Below are 17581 nucleotides of genomic sequence, written 5' to 3' on the forward strand. Positions count from 1 at the left end.
CCCAACATTAACGAAAGGCCGCGTTTCTAGCGCGTTTCTAACGCGTTTGTGCTAGCGCGTTACGGCCCGTGTAAGAAGCTGGTGTAAGACGCTGTGGCCTCTCCGCCTTACCTTCAACGCGTTTCGAACGCGCTGCCCAAGGCGGTGGCAAGTCAAGTTCAAGTCGAGGAGCGTTTATGAATACGGGGGGTATACTTTCTCAGCAGTCATGTGATGGCGTCGGCAAACGCGGTGCACGTTCCGGCATGTGTAAATGGCTGCGTAAGACGCTGTGGCTGCTCCCTCTTACTAGAGAGTACTGCACGTTTCTAACGCGTTTGTGCTAGCGTCCCCTTAAGCGGGAGATCCGATGATTCCCTCCGGAGCTTCGCCCACTCATCATCATTCACCCCGTGGATATGCTGTGATTTTTTTTAAGTATGCCCCACCATTCTATCAATAATGTTGCTCATACCTTGTCTTGCATTCTTGGCAAAGCTATTCCTCGGAATTTTGAGAATGACAATCCACAAACAAATGCCAAGAAACAAAACACCCACAGCGCATGCCTTTTATGTTAAATCTTCTCAGACTGAAATATTAAAAGCGCGAAACAAAAACAGAAAGCTGAAAATTATGCAATTTTTTTTAGGCGCGGCTGTGCAATATCTCCGGGATCGCCCCACGCAAGAGGCAGGTTTCTACCAGAAAGCTCGCCTTCGTGCATAGCGTTCACCGCCAGTGTTTCCCGATAACCATTACGCTTGCTTAAGCTGCAGTTGTCGGGAAGCTTGAGAAGCAGTCAGGGATCTTAGAATTCTATCGCGTTCCACTCTTAAAAGCGAAGCTTAACATTGCTCCCAAATTTTTTCAACCGGCTGCTGTATTGCTTCGCGTTCTTTCTGAGCTACACGATACGGGTTCTGTCGGATGGGTCTTGCTGTCTCCTCCGTGATGATGCGATGCTTTTCCAGTGGCGTTTGACCAACTCGCGACGTAAACGAGAAGCAGCCCTTAAACTGTTCAAGCAGTTCCATAAGCTGGTATGGATCTGCAGCTGTTAAGCTTGGTCCAATGTCGACAGCAGGAGTGCATGACGTTGTGGGTGCCTTGGCTTCTCCTTGCATAGCAAAACAGTCGTCAGTGCGGTCGATTTTATGGAGATATGGGACACCGGTGCCTTTACTGATATCCCGACGTTCATTTGTAAAATTCCCCAAGAGAACCTCTATACGCCCGTTGACTAAGGAGACGATGCCACGGGCGATAGCGACTCCTTGGCGGAAGAGAAGGGCGGTTGCATGTTCCCCTACTGCTTCTTCGGTGTGCTGTGCGCCGCAACTGACGGAAACAAGGCTGCAAGACAGTGGCGGTATGCAGACGTCCTCGTCGATAATACGTGAGGTGCGGTGTTGTCGTTCTGTGCCATCATGTGGTTAGCAGGGCAAAACGTTACTACGCCGTTGCGTATGTTGACAACGGCGCCATATTCCCTTAAGAAGTCCATGCCCAAAATGAGTGATTTTCAGCACTCCGGCAGAATCACGACTGCGGCGACAAAAGCTGCGTTCCCGATCGTAAGTCTTGCAGAACATTTTCCTGCAGGAGTCATAATCTGGCCGCCAGCAATGCGTACATAAGAGCCCGTCTATTTCCTGCTGACTTTCTTGAGTTTTTCCGCCAGTGGCTCGCTCATAATTGAAAAGACTGCGCCAGTGTATACTAAGGCCGTCACTTCGTGCCCGTCAATCGAAACAGCGAGGTCGGCAGCCACAGTTTTGTCAGCATTATTTACGTTTTGGTCAGCGTCTTCCTTTCTCGGCAACAATGGGGGGTTTTCGGCAATTTGAGGACTTACAACCTTCCGCCTTGAGGTCACTGCTTTCAGTTTCCCCGCCGTGGGCTGGGAGAACGACCTCTGACGACATCAGCAAAAGTGCGGCTGTTCGGCGAGGCGAAACGTGCTGGAGACGGTGAGCGCGACCGGAGATTAGAAGAGCTCACTTTCCCACCAGTGCGGCTGTCGTCGAAGGGGATACGGTTTTAATCAGCCAGGTGACGCGTAGGGGCATATGGGCCGCCCTGGTAGCCAGCTGGGCGATGAGGGCAGAAACGAAAGATGAGCCCTGGTTCTCCACAAGTATAGCACAATGGTCGCCGATCTTCAGTGTGCCATAGATCCGTCCTATGGAGCTGGGGCCATCTGACAGGTTCCCGTTGGGCCCAGGCTGGGACAGGAGGCCGTTGACGGTATTGTGGCGCCGGAAGGGAAGACAAGTACGGTAAACAGCGTTGGTATGACTGTATGTGTTCGGCTGGTACGGTAGCTCAGACGGCGACGGACGGCAGACTGCGTCTGCGTAGCCTAGCTGGACCGGGCTGCGCCTGCGTAGCTGCGCAGCCCGGTCATCATATTTGTCGGTGCTGTTGTATCGGCGTGGCGGCCATGGATGCCACGCCGGGCATGCGGGAAACGCGGGGGCACGCCGGGACGGCGGCCGAGTAACTCAGGCAGACGCAGGCCAGCGCGGTTGCACATACTGCGACCGTCCTACACGTGGAAGGCAGTGTCGGCGCCCTGGCCCTCTTGCGCGTTCCCGTGCTCGTCAACGACGTGGTGCGGCCACTTATGATTGACACCGGGGCGGCGGTGTAGTAGCGCGGGCTTTTAGGTTGAGCGTGGAGACGAAGATGTTGGTTTTTTCTTGGCGACAGATAAAGTGTCTTTGTTGGTGCTGCTCCGCATCCTCGTCGATCCCACGTCGTTACACTGGTGGAGGTGCTGGGTATTCTCCATCCTTCATGCTTGGCACCCCTTCGCGGAGCCAACGACCGAGCCCGGAATCGGCATTGCGCATCGAAGCACCGGTCCACCGGTTCAGTCGCCCGCCTAGCTACTAGGCCTAGCGCCCGAGTCCGGTCCCCTGCAAGAAACCTCAAGGAATCGTTCGCCCCCTGCAACTACCATGGCCACCGCGGCTCCAACGCAAGTAACCCTGCAGAACCCTATGGTTCCGGAGAGTTTTCATGGTGATGCCTTTGAAGACGTCCAAGTTTGGCTTGATCAGTCCGAGCGCGTCGCCAAGTACAACCATGTGACCAGCTCGGCGGACAAACTTTCGAGCGTCTACTTCTATCTGAAGGACAATGCTCGTACGTGGTACGTCAACCGGGAGAGAAGCTTTGCCACCTGGGACGACTTCTGTACACAACTGCTGGATACCTTTACGAGCATCGACAGGAGGGAAAATGTGCAGCGTCTCCTAGAAATCCGAATTCAAAAACCCAATGAGAGCGTTGCTATGTTCTCGGAAGATATGGCCCGTCTTTTCCGTAGAGCAGACCCTGACATGCCAGAGGAGCGAAAGCTGCGGTATCTCTTGCGGGGAGTGAAAGAACAACTGTTTGCCGACCTTGTGAGAAATCCACCGACTACAGTGGCGGAGTTCACAAAAGAGGCCACAGCCATTGAACGGGCCCTGCAGCAACGATACCGCCAGCATGACATGAGTAACTCGGCGGCGAACACTTCCGTTCTGGCTGCAAGTAACGACAAGCCTCTGCGTGAAATTATCCGAGAGGTTGTGCGAGAAGAGCTTCGGCAGCTCGGATTTGTGACTACGGGTACGGAACCGGCGCCAATGGTATCTCTTGTAGCTGATGTGGTCCGGGAAGAAGTCCGGCAAGCTTTTTCATCGCCAGACTGTGGTAACACGCCGCGGCGCCTTACTTATGCGGAGGCTGTTCGCCGTCCAGTCAACGCAACTTCGACGCCGTTGACACCCGCAACTAGACCATCACCTATGCTACAAACAGAGTCGATATCGTCACCCCCGTCGACTCTACCGACCTCGCCGATCACGCCACCACAAACAATGTCGTATCTTCGACACACGCACGCCAATCCGTGGTTCCATGGAGAGTTGCCACCGAACTATCAGCGTCGGAAAACCGATTTGTGGCGCACCGTCGATCGCCGACCAGTGTGCTACCATTGTGGCGAAGCTGGACACGTCTATCGAGTTTGCCACAAATGGAACAACTATGGCGCCGCCCAATACCCAAGCTTTCCTGCCAACTACTATTCTCCGTATGACGGTCGACGCGCCTACGACGCTCCTGTGAACGACCTGCCGCAAAATACGACGACTCGCCGATCACGTTCTCCTTCGCCATCACCTGCGCGCTACAATTAACCGACTCGTCGCAGTTTTGCCGACGTCACTAGGGGCAGGTCTCCTAGCCCGCGACGGGGAAACTAGACGCAGCGACCTCCAGGGGTGAGGTTGCCAGTACTCGAAGTTTGCCATATCCCCCATTATCGACGTACGACGATGTAAAGACTCCGACGAATGCAACGACGAATACGGCGAAGACGGCGAATGCAACGACGAATACGACGGACTCAACTACAAAAGACGTAACTGACGTCGTCAGCGCCGACCTCATCGTTCGCATTGACGGCCACCAAGTAGCCGCTCTTGTTGACACTGGCTCGCATTTTTCAATCATAAGCGCACAGCTCGCCGACAAACTAAGGAAGGTGAAGACGCCATGGCACGGACCCAACATACGAACCGCCGGAGGTCAGTTGATGACACCTGTCGGGAAATGTTCAGCCCGACTCTTAATCGCCGGTTCAACCTTCGTGGCCACCCTCGTCATTCTTTCTGAGTGTTGCAAGGAACTTATATTGGGGATGGCTTTCCTGCGTGAGTACGGTGCCGTGATTAATATCCGCGACAGAAGCGTAACGTTTGCAACGAACTCGGATAATGTCACGCATGAGGAGCATACACAACGTCGCTTACGTATAGCTGCAGACGACGTGATACTTTTGCCGCGGAGTTGCTCTCTCGTACCCGTGCACTGTGACAGCCTGCAGAATGGGACTGGAGTCGCTGAACGCATCAATGCGCTAGCACTGAATTGCGGCATATTCATTGCCAGAGCACTTATTAATGTAATCGACGGAAGCGCCGAACTCTTGCTGACGAATTTTAGTAAGGAGCGTCGACACATCGTGAGAGGCACTGCTGTCGCTTATTTCGACGAAGTAATGCCGATAGAAGACTGCCACTTAGCGCAGGAGACGACATCTACGATCCCCACAGCTGCGCCTATTGTAGACTTTAGTTCGACGTTAACGGCTGTTGAGCGAGACCGTCTTCTTGAGCTCATAAAGCAGTACCAGGGCTGTTTCTCATCTGCCTCAAGAGTTGGTCAAACGCCACTTACCAAACATCGCATCATTACTGATGTCGACGCCCAACCTATTCGACAAAACCCTTATCGCGTGGCCCGAAAGGAACGCGAGGCAATCCAAAGACAAGTGAAGACGATGCTGGAAGATGGCGTTATTCGACCATCTAATAGTCCTTGGGCGTCACCTGTAGTTTTAGTGAAAAAGAAGGACGGTAGCCTGCGCTTCTGCGTAGACTATCGGAAGCTCAATCAGGTCACAAAGAAGGACGTTTATCCACTGCCACGTATTGATGATTCCTTGGACAGGTTGCGAAACGCGTGCTACTTTTCCTCAATGGACTTGAAAAGCGGTTATTGGCAGATCGAAGTGGATGAGAGAGACCGTGAGAAAACCGCCTTTGTGACGCCTGATGGCCTTTACGAATTTCAGGTACTCCCCTTCGGTTTGTGTTCAGCGCCAGCAACATTCCAGCGTCTAATGGACACTGTGCTCTCTGGGCTCAAATGGCAAACATGCCTGGTGTACCTGGATGACGTGATTGTCTTTTCCGCAACGTTCGACGAACACTTACGAAGGCTGAAAACTGTTTTTGAAGCAATACGATCTGCCGGTCTCACGTTGAAGCCTGAAAAGTGCCATTTTGGTTTTCAAGAGCTCCAGTTCCTCGGTCACGTCGTCAGTAACCAAGGAGTCCGACCTGATCCGGATAAAATTGCTGCCGTCGCTAATTTCCCGACCCCATCAGACAAAAAGGCCGTGCGACGTTTTCTGGGACTATGTGCATATTACCGGCGATTTATTGCGAATTTCTCACGCATCGCGTGGCCGTTAACACAGCTTACCAGAGAAGATATACCTTTCACTTGGGGCGAAGACCAGCAGTGGGCATTTCACGAGCTCCGGCAACGTATGCAAGCGCCTCCCGTGCTTGGACACTTCGATGAAGACGCCCCGACGATATTGCACACAGACGCTAGTAATGTCGGTCTAGGGGCGGTGCTCGTACAATGGCAGGACGACAGCGAAAAGGTGATTGCTTACGCCAGCAGGACACTGTCCCGAGCGGAGGCTAACTACTCCAGCACTGAAAAAGAATGCCTCGCAATGGTATGGGCAGTTCTGAAATTTCGTCCGTATTTGTACGGTCGGTCTTTCACCGTTATTAGCGATCACCATTCGCTCTGCTGGCTCATTAATTTGAAAGATCCTTCCGGCCGGCTCGCACGTTGGAGTCTTCGACTCCAAGAGTTCGACTTTACTGTCGCATACAAGTCAGGAAAACTGCACGCAGACGCCGACTGCCTTTCTCGGTCTCCTGTTGAGACGGCAACACAAGACGATGACGACACGATCTTTCTGGGACTCGTGGACACTGCCGATTTTTCACGCCAGCAACGGAATGACACTGAATTGCTGCCGCTGATTGATTACCTGGATAGACGAACCAACAACGTGCCGAGGCTATTTACAAGAGGGCTGGCGTCATACTGCTTGCGCCGCAACGTACTCTACAAGAAGAACTTCTCCCCTAGCGGCAGCAACTACTTACTCGTTGTTCCCTCATCGCTTCGACGTGAAATCTTACACGCCTGCCACAACGAGCCGATCGCTGGGCACTTGGGCTACACTCGCACATTGGCACGGATTCGGCAGAATTACTACTGGCCGAGACTTGCTGCGGTCGTTAAGCATTATGTTCAGACATGTCTGGATTGCCAGCGCCGCAAACCGCCTTCTGTCAAGCCAGCCGGCCTTCTGCACCCTGTTCAAGTACCTGCCACACCATTTGCACAAGTAGGCATGGATTTTCTGGGCCCCTTCCCAACGTCTACTACCGGCAACAGGTGGATAATCGTCGCCACGGATTATCTCACTAGATATGCCGAGACAAGTGCTCTGCGACGAGGAACAGCAGATGAAGCGGCGCAATTTTTTCTTGAATCCATCGTTTTAAGACATGGCGCTCCGGCAGTAGTCATCACGGACAGAGGTACTGCGTTCATGGCCAAGTTTTTGGACATCGTTCTACGTTTAAGTGGTACCGCCCACCGGAAGACCACGGCCTATCACCCTCAAACAAACCGGCTGACGGAACGACTCAACAGGACACTAGCTGACATGATAAGCATGTACGTCGATGTAGAGCACAAGAACGGGGACGAGGTTTTACCCTATGTCACCTTCGCGTACAATACGGCTCGTCAAGAGACCACTCACAAGAGATCACTCACGTCAAGAGACCCTTCAGACTCGTGTACGGCTGTGAGGTTACGACACCATTAGACGCAATGCTCCCTCGTCAATTTGATGACAACGAGACGGGTGCTGAAGAGATCACACTGCGAGCAGAAGCAGCTAGGAAGCTTGCGCGTTGGCGAATCCACGAACAACAGGAATGTGACGCCAGACGCTACAATCTTCGGCACAGACCCGTAACATACAACATCGGCGACAAAGTGTGGGTCTGGACACCTATTCGTCGGCGTGGGCTATCTGAAAAGCTCCTGCGCAGATACTTCGGGCCCTACATAGTTCTTCGACGCATCAGTGACGTCACCTACGAAGTCGTTCCGGATGGCTCTCACTGTTCAAAGCGCCGACGGCATTTACCCGAAGTCGTTCACGTGCTTCGTATGAAGCCGTACTATGAAGACTGACAAGACTGCACAGTTCTTTTTCTTTATCGCAGTTTGCCAAGCCTCTGTCATCGGGTCGATGATTTTTTTTTTCGATGGGGGGAGCCAATGGAACAACTATATTGCCGCGGGTATGTGCCAGTGGGGACAAGGTTGAAGTAGCGCGGGCTTTTAGGTTCAGCGTGGAGACGAAGAAGACGTTGTTGGTTTTTTCTTGGCGACTGATAAAGTGTCTTTGTTGGTGCTGCTCCGCATCCTCGTCGATCCCACGTCATATACAGGGGTTCGGTACAAAAACGCGTTTGCTTGTTCTTGCATTCGGCCGATCTCGCAGCAGACAGCGGCAGCAGCAACGCCATAACAGGGAGGGTCGGTAAAGAACACTACGTTTTAATATACCTAATAACAAGTTCTCACTGGTATACTCATTCCAACACCGCAGTCCCACATGTGCCACTCGACACACGCAGCCTTGCCACAGCTGGCTGAAACACCACTCGTGACAGTTTTCCTCCGCCTCAGCTGGCCGACGCTCTCTGCGTCACTGTAGGCACCGGTATTTGGCTGCCGCTCCGAGTCCTCAGTGCACACACAGGAGTCTGTCTACTTGCTTCATACTTCCAATGGCGGAAAACAACGGTCGTGTTCACTTCGTCAAGCCATCACTCCATCTTGGGCCTCAGGTCTCCGACTATGTGGCCAACCACAGTGGTCGGCTGAACCCGGTTCTCGCAAAACTTATCCAAGTAATGTAGCCCTTGTTCTTTGCGCGTCTGAATATTTGCTTGCAGGTAAATTGGCTTTTTTAAAGCCAGAAAGCTTTTATAGCATTAGCATTCTTTGGTTACCTCACGGAGTTTCCAGAGGCTAACTTTCTATATATATATCTATGTTCCTATCTAACCATTTTCCCGCCAAACTGGGTCGCTGTGTGCTCTATGCTGAAATGGTGAGAGCATTGGGCTGCTGTGCTGAGGGCACAAGGTTCGAAACCAACCGTCCTATCATCTAGAGTAACTGAGTATGTGGCAATTCGTGCATAAGTGTCGCTCTTGAACAACCCTCTTTCCTGGCGACTTTGGTCACTGTAGACATGGAATTGGGTAAGAGCAGCTCTTCAATGAAACTATTTGACACTGACTTGGACCACTCAATATGCATCAATCGGCTGCTGCTGGTCTTCAATGAACCTCTTTGAAGCTAACTTGGGTCACTCGGGGATGTGCCAAGTAGGTATGTGCCGCTCTACAATGATAAAAATGATGCTTTAAATTCTCCGATGTTGGGCGCAAACCCACGTCACACGGGTTCCTGAAAGACAGCGACGCGATTCTTTAGCAGGCTGCGCCCCAAATGCGCTCGATATGTGTCGATTTTCAATGAACTTTTCACTAACTTGGGCCACTGCTTTTGTGCGACTGGGTGGGTGGCAAGCGAGGGAACGGTTCTCAGCGTTCGCATTCACCGGTGCGCCACACTTCTTGTCTCTGAGGCCACGCACTGATTTCTCAGCAGAGACTCTAGATGGCGCAGCGTGTCCAGAAAAAAAAAACATGCCTGCGCGGCACACGCAGCACAATCACAGCGTAAGCTGGTGGAGCGGCTCAAGAGTAGCTCCAATTTCGGCACCATGCACAACATGGTCTTCTCTTCGCAGAACGCACTCTGTTCGCCTCGTATTCAAGAGAACGATCTGATTTGTCCGCCCGGCGTCGACGGCGAGCTACGGCTTGTAATGCTCTCTCCACAGCAGTCTGCTGAGCCCCATCAAGCCTTACAACTACAACTTAGACGTTGGGCGAGCCACGTTTGCAGGCAGCCTTAACTAGATGACGCCACCCTACTGGCGGAGGCTCGGCAGCTCGGGAGCGCGTTGATTGCGCGCCTCGTCTGAATCGCATATCGTCTTCTGCGCCTGCGGACGCTGCGTTTGCAGGCATCTTACCTAGATGGTGCCACCATAATGGCGGAGGCTCGAGTCGTCTCACCCTGCGTTTGCCTTAGGGTATTTTCCGCGGCCCGATAGCAAGCGCTTGCGTGGCTCAGTTTTAGGGAATCCGGCTTCCACGCAGCTGGCGCGGGTTCGATCCCGGCGAGAATCGGGTACATTTTTCGTCTTTCCGGCGATAGGGGTTACGCGGCCACCGGCGGCTGCAGCATCGCGACCCAAAACGGCTATTGGGATGAGCCCGTAGTAGCTTACGCTGTAAAAGAAGCGCGAGAGAGGAGCTCGGCTGCCGCATGGCGTGCTTCTCAGAGTTCGCACACCCCGGAGCGCCACGCATTGCAGAGGCCACGCGCAGGCTTTGCGGCGGCGCCAGTAGGTGGCGCCGAGTGTTCTTAAGAAAGCGCATACATATATACACAAATATAGTGCTACTAACGGACAATTCAAGAAATTGAGAAACACTTCTGAATATGTGTGACAACCCAGCGGCTAATCTAGGCTTTAAATTTAGCACGGATAAATCGGGAAATACGTTCTTTGATGAAGAGATGTGCAATTTTGTGGTGTCAATTCAACAGCATGTCATACCCATATTCAAGCACTGCAAGTACCTCGGCGTATACATAATCGAAGGAAAGACTAAAGCACTCAAGAAGATACTCTGAAAATAAAGGGGAAGCAGAATGTAGCAATAATGAAGCATAGAACATTTTGGGGCCACAATAAATATCACCTGCGACGTGGAACCTGGAAAGGAGTGATTGCGCCATTATTATTATTATTATTATTATTATTATTATTATTATTATTATTATTATTATTATTATTATTAGATTTGTACACATATAGCCACAAGGATACAAAGGGATTAAGGAGGGAGCAAGCTGACAACTGCCACCGAGAGGGGCACAACGCCTGCCTACTCCTATAGGAGGAGGGAATAGAGGAAAGGAAAATATGAGAAAAGAAAAGAGGGAATAAAGAAATGACGGAGACACAGACAGAACAAAACAAAAATACAAATAATGTATATAAACGGGAGATCAAGTCAGTATCCTTCAGAAACTTTGTTTTCTGTTCAGAGAAGGTTGCGCCAGCGCTAATGTTCGCAAATGATATTCTGTTATTCTGTGCTTAAAATCGGATAGTGTTGGCTTTGGAAGTTAACCAAAGATCGAGACGCCGGTTGGCTTTGGGAGCCCACGTTAAAACCACAAATGAGGCAGTGCAGGCTGACATGGGTTGGGTCTCTCTGGAAGTCAGAGAAGCGCAAAGCAATATTAGTTTTGAAGATGTAGACTCAGGAACATGGATCAAAATAAATTGGTGTCTACAGTGCACAAGTATCTGTACCTCAAAAGCCTGGACACCGAATGAAGGAAGAGGTAAAGAAAGTTGGCAACCTTGTACAGGGTGATTGAAAGTTTAATGGACAATCAGGATTCATAAAAAAGGGGGAGAGAAACAGAGACATCGAGATGAATGCAAAGAATGGACACAAAGAAGTGCATGATGATTTACAAGAATATGAGGGAAAAAATAAAAATTGAAAATATGTACGGTAACTCGAAGTGCCTTGTTACTTTACGCTCGAGCTTGTTTTCTTAAGGAAAATAAGAACATCAAATATTCGCAACAAGATGAGGCACGTGTATGTTGCAGAAGAAATCCGGAGACTACTCTGCACATCCTGATACACAATGAGACCCGTAGGTAACGAACACCTTCCAGAAGCGCTTGGATCTAATGTGGATGGAAGCATCAACCGGCCAGTAGTCGAGATAAGCAAGATACGTTTAGAGTAGTGGTGAAAAAAAAGCAAGGAAGAGATTGATACGACCGGATCCGTCACAATCGTAGGTAGTGGTACAATGTAGAGAGAGAAGTTTTGAGGAAGAGAAAAGGATTAAAGAGGTGTGTACAAAATGTGGTTGATCCCTCTTATATAGGAATCGGTATAGAACACGAAAGTGAAACGTGTCTTCACAGAAGTAGTGTAATGTTTATTGCACATTGATATATAATGTCTATTGGTGTTTTGTGGCTAAAGCGCCCTTAGGCGTTGATGCACCCACGCTGACGCCTGGTGGCACGTCTCCTCCATCACGACTACCAACGTCGATGACCATGAGCAACCGTCGTGCATATGGAAGCTGCACTACGCTGCACACGCTAGCACAACGCGAAAGACGAAGCACGTAACTGACACACTAATACAACGCGCAAGACAAAGCACGTAACTGAATCGTCACCGAGTCAAATCAGCGCGTACAGCGCGTCGTAATTGCAGCCTCCGCGATCAACTTCAGAAACATTTTCAGAGCTAATTGCGGAGGCCACGCTCCGCTGTGCTGAGTACGGTGAACGCCACCTAAGTGGCGTTGGTAGTGCTTCTTGATGCCAGCGTCCCTTCGAATGCTGGCATCGAGGCGTCGTAGTGCTGAGACCACCGAAGCGTTCACTGTCGGTGCGCGTTAGTGTCATAATGCAGTACTTCTCTTTTCTGCTCGTAGGCGGCGGCACCGCCCCGAGCAAGAGCGCGGGTACACGGAGGAGTGTTAGATATATAAGGCGCGTCTGTGTAGCTCTCTGCAAATGCGTTTGTGGCGCAATGGGTTAAACGCTCGGCGATCTATCGTCGCGGACCGAGAGGTCGTGGGTTCGATTTCCAAATTTTGCATGTTTGTGGAACTTTTTCTTCTGGTTTCTTTCTTTGTATTATGTTCTATGACGTATTTCCGTGACGGAAATACGTCAGTGAAGTCTTGGTGGACCCCGGCATAAAACACTTTCGTGTTAAAAATGCTTGATTGAAATACCTGTATAGTGTACCTGAGTAACTCAAGCTGGCTAGGTGACAATTTTTACCGGACCCGTTTCAAACCGGATGCCAATAAATTATTATCATCATCATCATTCTCATCAGGAAGAAGCCATATGACTTTAGGCGCGACAACAATTGATCAAGACAGCAGCTTCAAGGAATTCTCAACGCTGGCATCATTGAACCGACCACGGTGTCGTTTACCTTACCGATTACGATCGCACCGATAGAAGATGGGTCGTTCCACGGGTGCACAGAATACGGGCTCATAAACCGCCCGACGAATCTCCCGCTCTTCCCAATCCCAATAAGTGAAGAGATAATTCATGAAGCCGGCGGGGGAAATTGTTTCAATAATAAACTTGGGTAAAGGATATTGTCAAGTGCCTGTGAGGGAAGACAAAATGAATTTCACTGTATTCGTCACACTTTTGATGTGCACGGATACCTCAGGCTGCCGTTACGATAGAAAACTCGGCCCCATGGTTTCAGAGAGTGATGAATAGTTTTGTTGAATACTTTATCGGACAACTCTGCAATGTGTACGCTTACGACGTCTTAGTTTATTTAAAGGCCGCGAACGACCCCGTTCCTCAACTTTCAGCAGTGCTGCCAGCCGTCAGTAATGCACCGCTTTAAGTCAGCGCAAGGAAACGCGAGGAAGCGCTAATTCCTTTGCCAGATCGTGGTATTCCTTCGCAGAAGTCTAGATGGATTGACTAAAGCACTAAGGAAGAAAGCATGCAGAGGATAAGTTCTCTAGCAAAACTTCACGATGTTCATTCGTTTCGTACCTTGGTGGCCTCGCCGGGAACTTCCGAGCGTTTATGAAGGACTACGCTAAGACAAAGTGCCTCGCAGGTTTATCTCAGAAAGGAGTTCCAATCACGTTGTCCGATGAATGGGAACGGTCTTATTTCCCCATTTGTTCTTTGTGGAACTTAGAACTTCTCTAAAGCGTCAAGAGCGCGCCTACAGGCATGCCAAAAATCTTAAGCCTAACAAATGTATAGAGAAATTTCGCCTCTTGCGCTCCTTCTGAAATCTAGATCAATTATTTGTTGGGTTAGTTGGTCTTGCATTTCTGACGACGAAAATTAGCGGAAAACAAGAGACAACTCACACGGGAAAGAAACCGGCCGTTCCGACGTCCTGTGGGAATCGATACTATGCGAAGCAGTGTGCGGGGAGCCTATCAAGTTAACGAAACGACCATGAGGGCACCAAGACCTAGGCGGCTCTTTCATGACCTACATGACACGCATGTCATGACATTCATGTCATGAGTTCTCAGGAGTCCCTTTAGCTGCACATACGAGACCTTAAGGTGAAAGCCTTATTCGTGCTCATGATTATGACCTTTAGCCTCTTCCTTCACTTAGTGCCCACGTCCGAACCCATTTCTGTGGTTTTAGAGTATTAATGCTTTTTCGCTGAGTCATTGTCATTTTTGCTGAGCCATGCCCATGATTATGACTTCTTCCATCATCCTTTAGTGTTTCCTTCACTTAGTGCCCACGTCAGAACCCATTTCACTGGCTTTTGAGTGTTCATCTTTTTTCGCTGAGCCATTATCATTTATGCTGTGTCATGCTCATGACTATGTCTTCTAGCACCATTCTTTATTGTTTCCTTCACTTGGTGCCCACGTCAGAACCAATTTTAGTGGCTTTTGAGTGTTAATCTTTTTTCGCTGAGTCATTGTCATTTTTGCTGAGTCAGGGTCATGTCTGACTTCTACCACCATCCTTTAGTGTTTCCTTTACTTAGCACCCACGTCCGAACCCATTATAATGGTTTTTGAGTGCCAGTCTTTTTCTGTGGGTCATTGTCATGACCTACATGACACGGATGTTATGACATGAATGTCATGACATCATTTATGTTCGTCATACACACTTGTCATAATATGCCAATTTTGGTGCATACCAAGTTAACGAAACGACCATATGAGCACAAATATATAGGCGGCTAGATAGAAAGATACTGTCAAAGTAGCAAATGTTCGCCAAGAAATGCTTCGGATTTGAAAACGACATATAGTGATCGTCTTTGTGGTTTTTTTCCCAAGTGGGTTGTCTTTTGTTTTGTGGTAGTTTCCCTCCTGACCTCTGCAATAACCTGTATAAGCGTGATCACAACTCTCACGGAGAGTATTGAAGAAGGTGCCTCTAATCGGCCGCCAACTTTTGTAGACGTACCCTATCGTATGCGCTCCAGTAAACGTGGAGATCGCATCCTTATGCTTGACCCCTGTGATGAACAAGTGCAATTGCAGTCGCTGATTCTACTATTGTTAATTTTTCCTCTTTATACAGCGCGTTTCAGCGATCACTTTCAACAATTGTTAAAGGTTCCCTGTGGCAGATAGCCCAATTCTAGTTCATGAGCTGGTCTACTCGAAGAGGCGGACATTACATGCAGAAAAAAATTGAAATGCATAATCGACTAATTAAAAAAATTAACGAATTAAGGTATTAACGAATTGCTTTATGGTCGATATTGCAATTTACAAATTCTAGCCGTGGAGTTCGCAAGGTGGATCGACTTGTTAAGAATTCTCTGGATGACACCGTTTCGAGATATTAATTCCCTAACTTTGCGGAGAATTCCATTGGCGTGCCAATTACTTTCTTAATAAAACCTCGTTTTATGCATTGAAGCACAAAAGTAACTGGAACGCCAATGCATCTCTCCGCAAAGTTAGGGAATTAATACCTCTAACTGGTGTCATCCCGAGAATACGTTCCAAGTGGCCTAGAATTTGTAACTTGAATTTGTAACTAGAATTTGTAAATTGCAATATGGGCCATACAGTAATTAGTTAAGAACCTAATTAGTGAATTTTAAAATTAGTCGACTATACATTTCAATTTTTTTTGTGCAAGTAATGTCCGCCTTTCTGCAAGTAATGTCCGTCTTTACTTAACTTTCATACATAGTCATATCAGTTATGGCATCGTATCATGGGGAATACACGTATATGCGGCGGCACACACCTGGTGCCAGAGTTATTCTAGTGGGGGATTTTAATCTGCCTGATTTCAACTAGGAATCGATGCAGTACCATAGCGCCTGCTCAGAAATCATTTACGACCTCATGCTTCCCTATAACTTTACGCAAATAGTGACGCAGCCTATATGTATACATGGACACAGCTTGAGTCTGCTTGATTTAATATTTCTCACTGATAACTTCCCGATACGTGATGCAAAAATAGAAATACTGGATGGCATATCAGATAATGAAATAGCTTACTGTATAGTACCGATAAATGACAGTATAACGCCTACTCGCGCAGAATAAACATTTCCAGATTTTAGTAAAGCTGATGATGTCGCAATTCTTGACTTGCTGTTCTACGAATTGACGTCATTTCAAGAAATAGCCTCCGACTCCACTGTTACCATTGAAATATTGTGGGATAGGTTAAAGAATTCTCCTTTGTTGCTTGAGAAACCACATTTCGTCCAAAACAAAAAGAAGGTGACAAAGACAAATCCGTGGATACCACGTGACATTATACATGCGAAAAGAAAGGTGAAGCGTTTGAGGAACTCTCTAAAAAAGAAACCAAATATTAGTAGCAGACAGAGCCTGAGCGCAGGCACAACTGATATGAAAATTAAAATTGAGGCAGCCAAGACAGCCCGAGAAACGCGTGAACAGAGTGCTAATTCCGCAAACGCAATAAACAACTACTTTCAGTCTATTTTTACCATTGATGACGGAAGGCAACCTAAAGTAGAAATTAGGGAAGAGAACGGCATCAAACCATTAGCTGTTGCAGAAGTGGGATTCCTTGATCTACTTTTGAACTTGGATGAAAAAAGTTGTCGCAGTTTCACCTGAAAGGTGAAGCATCAATTGCGATAGCAAATTTGTAGAGAGATATACGGAGTAATGATATTAGCTTTATCAGCTGTATAAACTTGGACATGCAGCAGCACCGGCAACGCGCCGAACTGTTGTCGACGCCGTCGGCATTTTGCCCGCGTTCGCTCAAAATGCGTGCGGCGTTGGTGACTGTTGCCGGAGCCTCTGATATAAATAGGCACTTGGTGCCGCAGCTAAACGTCGCCTCCCTTCCCTCCCCCTTCCCCCCCCTCCCCCACGGCCTCTCGCGCATCGGAAGAAGGCGCGTTTGCTCTACATATATGGTGATTGTAAAGGAGGAAAGAGACGCCTACTTCTGCAGCCCTTAAGGAAGCAGGAAAGAGACGCCTACTTCTGCAGCCCTTAAGGAAGCACGGCGCAGAACGCGCGTTTGTTCTCCGCCGTGCGTTCACTCCCCGTGAAAGAGCGCGTCCCTCGCGCCCTTTCACTCGCACATACAGCGTTCGGCGGCGCGCGGCCACGATTTCATCTCCATTGACGTCATACGGAACCTCACGGCGACGGCGACGGCGACGGCGACGGCGACGGCGACGGCGACGCCGACGGCAGAAATCTGCTTTTGAGTGTCCATATAATTGCTATCGCAATAAAAAAAAGCTCCGGACCGGATAGCATACCTAATGCGTTTTTAAAGAGATATGCCGAGTGGATATCAAAATACCTGTGCTTGCTCTTCAACCGATCACGGTCATTGCGCCCCATCCCGAAAGATTGAAAAATAGCAAAAGTAACTCCTATATATTAGTCCGTAAATAAGAGCGAACCTTCCAATAAGAGCGACCTAGCTCATAAACTTGTACAGTTGGTAAACTGCTCGAACACATAATCCTAAAACACATAACGAACCACCTTGACGAATACAAAATTTTACCTCCTTTTCAACACGGTTTCCGCCACGGCATGTCTACGGTAACCCAACTTATCGAATTGGTCCATGACATCTCCTCTAGCATCGATCATCAAAAACAAATCGATCTCATTCTGCAGGATTTTTCTAAAGCTATTGATCGGGTTTCGAACAACAAACCTATTCTTAAACTTCATTTTACCCACGGCAAGGTACAAATGCTCCAGTGGACCACAAACTTCC

The 17581-nt window shown here is 49.1% G+C and overlaps 1 protein-coding gene across 1 annotated transcript in view; it reads left to right on the forward strand.

The window, feature by feature from the left end:
- The first annotated feature begins 8291 nt into the window (after positions 1 to 8291).
- Positions 8292 to 17581, forward strand: part of LOC119450456 (probable caffeoyl-CoA O-methyltransferase 1) — a 46714-nt gene continuing 37424 nt past the window's right edge. The window contains exon 1 of the mRNA XM_049665882.1: positions 8292 to 8567. Within this exon, the coding sequence (XP_049521839.1) occupies positions 8445 to 8567 (123 nt within the window). The 5' untranslated portion in view covers positions 8292 to 8444. The remainder of the gene's footprint in view (positions 8568 to 17581) is intronic.

This window comes from Dermacentor silvarum, chromosome 4 (assembly GCF_013339745.2).
Source record: "Dermacentor silvarum isolate Dsil-2018 chromosome 4, BIME_Dsil_1.4, whole genome shotgun sequence".
NCBI classification, from domain to species: domain Eukaryota; kingdom Metazoa; phylum Arthropoda; class Arachnida; order Ixodida; family Ixodidae; genus Dermacentor; species Dermacentor silvarum.